The sequence below is a fragment of the Mus musculus genome, chromosome 4 (assembly GCF_000001635.26).
Source record: "Mus musculus strain C57BL/6J chromosome 4, GRCm38.p6 C57BL/6J".
Taxonomy (NCBI): Eukaryota; Metazoa; Chordata; class Mammalia; order Rodentia; family Muridae; genus Mus; species Mus musculus.
The window spans coordinates 155,246,690-155,256,896 of record NC_000070.6 but is presented as its reverse complement, the minus strand read 5'-3'; the positions used below and the strand labels follow the sequence as shown (position 1 = coordinate 155,256,896).

Here is a 10,207-nt window from a genome sequence, read left to right as displayed (position 1 = left end):
ACATCCCTACACAGACACATACAACTGCCCACAATTATCTCTTTTTTTAAAAATGTCTGTGGAATGTGACCCAGTATATCACTCTTGCGGTCAAGAAAAGGTGCTGCCAAGCTACAGATGCTGCAGTTCTACCTTGTGACAGATCCTGGTGCCCCTTCCTGGGTGAACCCCCCCCCCCCCGGCCCCTTCTTGCTATGAAGGAAACAAAATACTGGAAAGCAACTTAAAATTTATTCTGGCTCACAGTTAAGGTACAGTCCCTGTGGCAAGGAGGGCACAGTAGCAAAAGTAGCTATGGCTGCCGTAGCAGGCGAGCGGTGCATCTCATCACATCCCCAGTGAGGAAACAGCTCAATTTCTCCATTTTCCCTTTTCAATCAGTGGGACCCCAGGCCACGGTGCCACCCACATTCAGCTGGGACTTCCTGTCCCAGGTAATCTCTGGGAACGGTTTCACAGGCACACCTGAGATGTGTCTCCTGGGTGATTCCACATCCTGTCAGGCTGACAATGAAGATGAGTCCACAGAGGATCAGTGCTGCCTGCTGTCAGTGACCAGCATTATGTCCAATGCCCATGAACAAAACCAGAAGGAGCCAATACTCAGGTGTCCACACGACGATGTCTCAGAAGCCACATCCAATGTCGGTGTGTAGGTTTGAAGGAGATACAGCAAGGCACCCTGATGCTCACCACACCACATCTTCGGTGCACTCAGCCAAGCACTGAGCAAGGTGGCTATCCACATCTAGCTGGGTCAGCCTACAGGGGAGAAGAAACTGTCACCAGGCACAGGAAGGGCCTCCACCAAGTTCTGAAGCCCCGAGAAGAGTTCTGGGCTCTCCCATGGCCAGTCAGCTGGAGGGCACAGTAAACAGGGGTCACCATAACTTAGACTGAGTTAGTCACCCCCCAGCCCCCATTACCTGAGGACCCTTCTCTAGGTCAGAGATTTCTTAGCCCCATAGACTCCTTCCCTGACCAGTGTTTGAGAAGCTTCCACAGCGTCTGTTGGCTTACGCATCCTGGCCCATGCCTCTCTGGGGCCAGCAAGATGGCTCAGGATGTTAAGCACTTCCTTCCAAACAAATGACCTGAGATCAGTCCCTGGTCCCCACATGATAGAAGAAAATAAAGTTTTTTTGGGTTGTTTTTTGTTTGGTTGGTTGTTTGGTTAGTTAGTTTGTTTTTTGTTTTTGTTCTTCAAGACAGGGTTTCTCTGTATAGCCCTGGCTGTCCTGGAACTCACCTTGTAGACCAGGCTGGCCTCGAACTCAGAAATCTGCCTGCCTCTGCCTCCCAAGTGCTGGGATTAATGGCGTACACCACCACCGACTGGCTAACTTTACGTTTTTATCTGACTTCCACACTCATTGTACACACACACACACACACACACACACCCCACAATGTAATTCAAGTTTAAAAAGAAGCTAGGTGGGCTGGAGAGATGGCTCAGCAGGTAAGAGCACTGACTGCTCTTCTGGAGGTCCTGAGTTCAAATCCCGGCAACCACATGGTGGCTTACAACCACCAGTAATGAGATCTGATGCCCTCTTCTGGTGTGTCTGAAGACAACTACAGTGTACTTACATATAATAAATAAATAAATAAATAAATAAATAAATAAATCTTATTAAAGAAGAAAAAGAAGCAGCAGCAGCAGCCAGTTATGGTGGCGCACACCTTTAATCCCAGCACTCGGGAGGCTGAGGGAGGCAGATTTCTGAGTTCGAGGCCAGCTGGTCTACAAAGTGAGTTCCAGGACAGCCAGGGCTACACAGAGAAACCCTGTCTCGAAACAAAACAAAACAAAACAAAACAAAACAAAACAAAACAAAACAGTCCCTTTGTACAGCTGCCTGCCATCCTCCACGAGTCAGACATCACACCCAAGAGGTACCCAGCCTGGGAATGCTTTCTTTGGAGGGAGATGATTGGTTGGTTGGTTTAAAAGAGGGTCTCCTATATAGCTCTGCCTGTCTTGGAATTCACTTTGTAGATCAGGCTAACCTCAAACTCACAGAAATCTACTTGCCTCTGTGCCTCTCAGGTACTGGGACTAAAAGTATATGGGACTATAGTCACTATGTCTGACTTTTTCTTTTCTTTTCTTTTCTTTTTTTTTTTTTTTTATTTTTGGTTTTTCAAGACAGGGTTTCTCTGTATAGCCCTGGCTGTCCTGGAACGCACTTTGTAAACCAGGCTGGCCTCGAACGCAGAAATCCACCTGTCTCTGCCTCCCGAGTGCTGGGAGTTAAGGTGTGCGCCACCACACCCAGCGGGAATGTTTTCTTGATGTGAAAGGACCAAGCCCCACCATGTAAGATTCAGTCATATGGCTTCTGGCGCTGCATTTCCGGAAGGCCCATACAGCTCCTGTACCTCAGGAGTGCTGGGCCAGTGACCCTGGAAAGGGCATCGTAACCAAAGAACGAGGGTAGCATATAAACAGACTGTCCACCCCTGATGGAGTCGTCTGCCCATCAGAGGGAGGAGGTGACCCAGCTAGGGTAGTCAGTAGAACTGCCAGGACAATGCTCAGCAGCCTAGGGCTTGCTGTAAGGCTATATGGCCACCATCCTATTACAGTGTCCATCTCTTAGATATCATCACGAGGGCATGCTCCCAGAGTGGCTAAACTTACTGGTCTATGCTCCAAGGGCCCTGCTTCTTTTGAGTACCCTATAGCCTTCCATCCTCAGAGAGGAAGGAACACTCATCACTCAGACTCTGTCTTGCATCCCTCCATCCCTATAGTTCCTGAAGCCATATGATCACCACAATGAGTCCCCTTCCCCAGGCCAATGTCAGACAGTCTCATCTGAGCCTGACAGAGCAGGACTGCCATCTCCCAATGTAAAGCAAACCCAGAACCCAGTGAAAGACTCTTATCATAGTGCCATGTGTGACCAGCAGTCAGTTCACCTTGTATGTACTGAGGCTGGTGAACTTACAGAAGTCTTCAGGTGGAACACACCAGATCCCAGTGAGCCTCTGGATATACTGCTGGCCAACCAAGTGCCCATTACGTGCCCTCACAGGCTTCCCAGGGCTTAGCTTGCTCACTGTATCCGAGGTGACCCACATCAATGGTCAGAGAACTGACAGCAAGGCCCCTTACCTTACCTTACCTATATCTGATACCCCTGCTCCTAGGTGCTATGACTTCCAATGGCTCCCTCAACTGGCAGTGCAAAAAAAAAGGTTTTTGAAGTCCCTGAGAGTCCCTCAACCAATGTAGCCAAGGTATTAACACTTCCTTGCCTCCAGCTTTCTGCAAGGTGCCTCAAGGGTCTGTGTGGACCATCTATTGGGAGTTTCCAGGTGTCATTCCTCAAGTTGGGATCGCAGGGATTCCCCCAGATACTACCCTACAGCAAGAGCTATTTCTGTGGTACCCATCTGATAGCTGGGCTCCTTCTACTCCTAAACACAGCTCATCCCTGGCTATAGCAAGCCAACATGGATTCATTCCAGTTTATGAATGTACTACTAGAGTCACAATCAGGCATGGTACACACTGGTTATCCCAGCTACTCTGAAAGCTGAAGCAAGAAGGCAGCTTGGCCTCTGATGTTCAATACCTAGGTCACACATTGAAATAAAAGGACTGGGGGGACAGACAGCCAGGGGTTATGGGGGACAGATGAACAGACACAGACATGCAGAGACACACACAGAAAATTCACAATCACCAGGTCTCACCATATTAGTAAACATCTCCACCTGGTGAACTGCTTCACCGGTTGCCTATCTGACACACAGACATCAGAAAATATATTGGTTTCCCTATCTGTAGGTCCTACATCTGCAGATTCAAAGAATCACAGATTAAAAAATAAATACTTTTTAAAAGCGACTGGACTAAATATAAAGACTTGCCCTTGTAATCGCTCCCGAAGCAATAAAGAATTAGCAGCTGCTTCCATAGAGCCACTTAGAGATGTAGAATCCAGGAAGTAACAACTGTTTTATGTAAAAAGGACTTGAGTATCTGCAGACTGGTAAACTGGGGGGTCGGGGGGAGAGGGTACTACACTGAGTTCCCAAAGGTGGGGAAAGACTTAGGACGTTTCTGAATAGAGCAGTAAGATCTTGGAATGAAGAACACTGTATACATTTCAACCTAGTGTTCAATTCCTGCCAGCTTTAGGAAAAAAAATAGTGCTCTGTGTGGCTCACACTGGGCTAAAGGAAGGAACGAGTGGTGTGGTCCCCCTGAGGGGCATCCCCGGGCTCCCTTGTGCCAGCTCAGCTGGGCAGCAATGTCTGCATAGACTGCCCTCAGAGGACAATATGACAGCTCGCTGTCGAGCTGACCTGCCTCCTTAACAGATCCTACCCATTGTGACAACATCCCTGCCATTTAAGCCCCAGAACACCCTGCAGTGGGGCAGGAATAGAAGGGAACGCCTTGAAGTCCATGGGACATGATTTTCCGCCAGTCAGCCTAGTGATCTGGCTGCCACCTCAGGTGAGTCTGGTCAAATACATCCCAGTTCCTTTATAGCGCAACGTGAAAATGAATCACTCCAGACTTGCTAAGACTTGAGCCCACCTTGCTCACACCTACCTCAGAAAAGCAAGGCACTTTGCCAAGCTTTCATACAGCCAATTGAAAAGCACCCAGAGGATGGAGCATCCCTCTTCAATGGCCCTGTCTTCAAGTCTTTTCTTAGACACACCCAAGGACAGCACACACAAAAAGCCATCCTGGAACAAGAGGGGGGCAGGAGCCCTGACAAGATTGGGAATCTAATGGGCTCTTTGAAAACGAATTCCCCAAAAGGGTCCGAGCCCTCAGCTTCTGCCCCTGGGTAAGAAACATGGAGGTGTCCACTTTTCAAACCATACACTCTCCCATAAACAGGACCCCACTTGGAGACAGCCACAACCTGACGCAACCCAGCCCACACTCAGCATCCCCCTGTCTGAGCTTTGTGGGTAGCTGTGGCTGAGGGCTGGGCCTGGGGATCCTCCAAAATCCATAAAGGCTTGATTCTAATAAAAAGGCACATTTTGGAGGTTAGAAAGATGGCTCAGTTGGTAAAGTACCTTCTATGCAAACATTACCAATGTAAAGGTTATACGTATTCACAACCCAAGTACTGGGGGCTGGGAGAAATGGTGGAACCCGAGCCCCTCGGCTAGACACCCGAGCCAAATCAGTGAGCTCTAGGTTCAGTGAGCGATTCTCTCAAAAAAAACAAGGTGGGAAGTGTCAAGAAAAACTTGACCTGGCCTCTGTGCACATGGGTGCCTCTGTGCAAAACCCTCTGAGCATGTAGATATACTACGCAAACAATAAATATGCACATTTTTTTCTGTTTTTGTTTTTTGAGACAGGATCTCTCTACATAGAACTGGCTGTTCTGGAATTCACTATGTAGACCAGGCTGGCCTGGAGCTCAGACATCTGCCCCTCAAGAGCTGGGATTAAAGGCATATAAGCCACCACTCCCAGCTCAGCACAAATAGTTTTTTAAATCATTTGGAGGAGACTGTTGGGCTCTGAACTAGGCGCTGCCTTATGTTCTGACAGCTGCTTAATCAAGCTAACTTTGCGCTTGATTAACCAGGACTAGCAAAAAGGCTCAGCAAATAAAGGTTCCTGCTGCCAAGTCTGAGGGTCTGAGTTCAATCCCTAGGACTCGCATGGTGGAAGCTAAGAACAGATTTCAAGAAGTTGTCTTCTGACCTCCACATGCATATGTGCCATGCACACATATATGTAAATATTTATAATTTAAATTTTAGTTCTATAAACAAAAGGCCAGAGCCACATCCAGGCACTCTCTTAGCCTCCTAAGTCGGTGGACCTTACACCCTGCTAAGTCTTAAGTGATAGGACACTCACTTCGGGTCAAACGCCTTCTGGCACAACGGGCAACTCAGCAACGCAAGTGGACTCTGCACAGGCACACACTCCTGGGCGCTGGGAGTTCGACCAGAATTTAGTGCAGGGCATCCTTTCAGGGATGGAGTAGGTGACCCCAGGGAGCCTTCAGGTTCACAGAACAGGTGGCGGGAGCTTCCAGAGCCACGAAGGGCAGGTGGCAAAGGCGTCCAGGAGAAAGTCTTGGATCCCACAGTGAAGGCCTCAGGAGGCACAGTGGACTCTGGGTCAGGTAGAGACTCCTGAAAAGTAAGTCCCCATAAGGTCACAGCCACCAACACCATGACCTCCCCCAGGGCCTGAGAACTCTCTCCCAGGTCATCCTTCTTTAGTGCTTTTGGACACACCTGGCTGGGAAAAGCAGGCAGCGGTGGTAATGGCTGACGGTTCGGGGTCCAATCCGCGGTCCCGCTCACGGTGCTGCGCAACAGAGCAGCCCAGGGCTCACTCTTACTTCCCTCCGAGAGAAACCAAGGGCGGCAGTTAGGGGGCCTGGGAAGCACAGGAAGAGTCAGCCGGGGCATCCATGGTAGAGATATCGTGAAGAGTTGATTCTACAGTGAGGGGTACCAGGGCTAGGGAGCAGGTCCACAATGGGGTAATGGAGGAGGGAGTCCATAGTAAGAGACCGGGAAGGAACCTCACTTAGAAGGGTAAATGGACTCTTGGGGGAAACGGAGCCTGGGGCTGAGAAAGAAGTGGATAAATGGGCGACGTGAAGAGGGGTGGCGGAGGTGGTGGTGGGGAACAGCAGCGTTGGGGCGGAAGAAGCGACCGCGCCCCGAGAGAGGCGGAGCGCGGCTGGTAGCGAGATGCACGCGTGCGAGGAACCCCGCAGCTAGGCGGGAACATCGAGGCGTCCCCATCGCCTTCCCGGTGTCTCAGCGCCTTCCAAAGCCCCCAGGACCCCACCCTTCCGCTCTGTCCCGCCTCACCCGCCCCCCGCGGGCGGCCTCCGACGGCTCAGCCTCCCCCGCAGTCTCCGCTCCTCCTCCATCCTTCTCCAAACAGCGTCCGGCGGAAGTGAGACTTACAGCCCGGCCCGCCCTCCGACCGGGATCCGCTCCGGCGGCTTCCAGACCCCCCCCACTCTCCGCTCTGCCAAGTGCCAGCTCCCCTTTGTGGCGCTGGAAATCTAAGGCGCCGAGATCCCAACCGTTGGGAACACGAGGCTGCCGCCTTGAGGGAGAGGCGGGACAGGGCGGAGCTGCCCTCCAGTTTGCAGGGGTGCGAGATTGGGCCACTCGAGCCTGTGCAGAGCCTGGGCTCCCTTCCGTCAACACGTGCAGAGAGCTGTCAGGCTTGCCCTGCCGGTGGCACCTCCCAGACAATGCCCTGCCTCAGTTTCCAGTTCTGTAGTCTTTTTCAGGAAGGCCCCATGGATAGGACCAAATTCTCAGGCCCAGTTTTGCCAGCATCTTCTTCTTAAAGGAGGAACTGGGTTTTTCTACCAAAGAGAAGAGCAATCAAACCGCAAAGCCCAGGGGACGAAGGCTCAGAGTGAAAAACCCGGGCTTCCTACCTAACCAATATCCCGTCCTGCAATCCTGCAGCCCATCACTTGGTGGCAGCAAAAGTCCAGGCACTTTGATGTACGCATTGGGATTCGCTAGTAGCTTTCTACTTCACAGCCCCCAGGGGTCAGGGCCGTTCCAAACGCCTGTCCTGCAACCATCTGACTCGCAGACCCTTTTCCTGGGTCTTCCTCCAGTCAGAGCTTTGCACCCCATCCTTAGGTGAGATCACACACACACACACACACACACACACACACACACACACACACACCGTGTGTACTTCCAGGTTCCACATCCTGGAAGTTGTGTCTAGACCAGGGTCTGGGGATGGTTTCTGCACTAAGGTTGTCTTCTGTCTCTGCAGACTTGAAGAGGAAGAGCAAGTTTAATCTCGGAGAGCGCATGTATTTGTGCCGTATGTGTCTGGTGCCCACAGAGATTGGAAAAAGGTCTTGGACCGCCTAGAACTGTGGTTACAGACAGTTGTGAGCTACCATGTGGGTGCTAGGAAATGAACCTGAATCCTTTGCAAGAACACTGGCACAGACCTTTCATCCCAGTACCCAGGAGGCAGAGACAGGAGGATCTCTATGAGTTTGGTTTATGGAGTGAGTTCCAGGAAAGCAGGGCTATGAAGAAAGATCCTGTCTCAAACAAAACAAAACAAAAAGTTGAATTTGGGCTAGGGAGGTGACTCAGTAGGCAAAGTGTCTATGCAAGCATAAGGGCCTGAGGTCAGTTCTCAGAATTGACATGAAACCATGCAGGACAGCGCAAGTCTGGACTCCAGGTGTGCTGTGAGAGGAGAGGCAGAAACAGGAGGTTCCCCTCGCCTGAAGCTTTTGGGACTTGTGGACACAGTGCCTTCACAAGGTGGAAGGCGAGGTTGTCCTCTGACCTCCACCACGGTGTGTGTGCCCACCCTCACAACACACAGGAAGGAATTTTTAAAAAATATTTATGTATGAAAGTAATCTATCGACGGGCGTGGTGGCACACGCCTTTAAATCCCAGCACTCGGGAGGCAGAGGCAGGCGGTTTTCTGAGTTCAAGGCCAGCCTGGTCTACAAAGTGAGTTCCAGGACAGCCAGGGCTATACGGAGAAACCCTGTCTCGAAAAAACAAACCAAACCAAAACAAAACAAAACAAAAAAAACAAAATAACAAAATAACAAAAAAAAAAAGTAATCTATCTGCATGTACACCTGCATGCCAGAAGAGGGCATCAGATCCTAGTATGGATGGTTGTGAGCCACCATGTGGTTGCTGGGAACTGAACTCAGGATCTCTGGGAGAGCAGTCAGTACTCTTAACCACTGAACTATCTCTCCAGACCAGGAAATAATTAATAATAATAATAACAACAACAACATAAAAATTAAAGCCAGATGGTGGTGGTGCATGCCTTTAATCCCAGCACTCAGGAGGCAGAAACATGTGGATCTCTGTGAGTTCGAGGCCAGCCTGGTTTACAGAGCAAGTTCCAGGACAGCCAGGGCTACAAAAAGAAAAACCCTGTCTTGAAAAACAATAACAACAAAATTAAGGTTGAATTTGATGAAAATATTTTACTCTCCTGGAACTATCTGTTGTGGTGATAAGAAAGTTATTGGAAAATACTCTCTGGTTGGGATTAACCCTTGCATTTCAGAAACAACTTTTTTTTTTGAGCCAAGATTCACAACAGTTACAAAAGGATATTTCAGCCCCCCCCCCTTTTTTTGAGACAGGGTTTCTCTGTGTAGCCCCTGGCTGTCCTGGAACTCACTTTGTAGACCAGGCTGGCCTTGAACTCAGAAAACCACCTGCCTCTGCCTCCCGAGTGCTGGGATTAAAGGCGTGTGCCACCACGCCCGGCCTTATTTCAGCCCTTTGGAGGAGACACACAGTGGCACAGAAAGTGGCCCAGTGTAGGAGGCAATAAGGCTGCCTGTATCTGCCCAGTGCCCAGGTTGTGCCTACTTTCTTCTCTTAGGCTTTGCCCATCATTAGACTGAATTATCTTAGAGGAAGAGCCTAAACTCTACTCTCCAAAGCTAGTCTCAGAAGGAAAGAGGGTCTGCCAGCCAGGTTGGAGTTTTGGCATACTATTTTGTCAAGGTGGTATTAACAGAGTCCTGACTTTCTCACTAGCAAAGCTGATCCCCGGATTGGTCTCTGACATCAACAGGGGCCGATCAGTTGGTGGACTAGGTGAACCCGTCCATCATACTCCAGTTTGCGTCTGCTGGGGTCGTCCACGTCCTGCTTGGCTTCCTATATTCTCCCTGCCTTCCTGGGAACTAGGTTTACCATTCATCTACTGGACAGATGGGTCATGACAGCTCCTGTCTGTGACCAAGCCTAGAAAGGACACAGGCCTCTAGTTTTCAAGTGGGGCCTGTAGTAGGCCAGCATGCCGGGGGACATGCTCGTGCTATGCCACTCAGCTATCCCACTCTTACTGTGAGGCGGAACAGCATAGCATCTACACAGGGTACCCCAGCAATACTCACTTCACTGGCTGTACGAGGATGTCCAAGAGGCCTGGGCTGCTTCTCTGCCTGCGTGGCCTTCTGACAGCGGGCTGCATTCCCCACACCTGCTGGCCTGTGTATGCCAAGCAGGCAAGGCTGCCTGGAGCCAGGCACGGCGGCATTTATGGGGTGTGGGAGTGCCAGGCAGACAGGCTGTATGCGACAGTTGCCTGGGAAACATCGCAGGATCCGCCAGGCAGCAGAGTGGTTGTTCAGGCCCACACATGGGGTGTGGGGGCAAGGGTGTGTTGGGGGAGGGAGACGCTCAGACACTG

The 10,207-nt window shown here is 50.6% G+C and overlaps 1 protein-coding gene across 5 annotated transcripts; it reads right to left on the bottom strand.

Moving 5' to 3' along the window:
• Positions 1-209: 209 nt before the first annotated feature.
• Faap20 (Fanconi anemia core complex associated protein 20) lies at positions 210-9,993 on the bottom strand. Of its 5 annotated transcripts, none has more exons than XM_011250323.3 (4): positions 9,912-9,993; positions 6,247-6,352; positions 5,861-6,141; positions 210-762 (listed from the first exon to the last, which is right to left on the bottom strand). In XM_011250323.3, exons 1-4 carry the CDS (start codon positions 9,986-9,988, stop codon positions 690-692), a joined length of 537 nt encoding a protein of 178 aa, XP_011248625.2. In that variant the 5' UTR covers positions 9,989-9,993; the 3' UTR covers positions 210-689. The 5 variants fall into 5 exon arrangements, 4 of the variants coding, with proteins under 4 accessions (XP_011248625.2, NP_001177374.1, NP_001334191.1 ...); NM_001190445.1 differs by lacking the exon at positions 9,912-9,993 and adding an exon at positions 6,835-6,931 and having other exon boundaries at positions 6,247-6,391; NM_001347262.1 differs by lacking the exon at positions 9,912-9,993 and adding an exon at positions 6,835-6,931.
• Positions 9,994-10,207: the final 214 nt, after the last annotated feature.

Coding starts and splice junctions, on each gene's coding strand:
- Faap20 (NM_001190445.1), bottom strand. CDS start 6,896: ATGGAGGAGGAGCGGAGACTGCGGGGGAGGCTGAGCCGTCGGAGGCCG. Junction 6,392..6,834: donor AGGCCGCCCGCGGGGGGCGG/GTGAGGCGGGAC, acceptor TGTGCTTCCCAG/GCCCCCTAACTGCCGCCCTT. Junction 6,142..6,246: donor TGCCTGCTTTTCCCAGCCAG/GTGTGTCCAAAA, acceptor CTTACTTTTCAG/GAGTCTCTACCTGACCCAGA.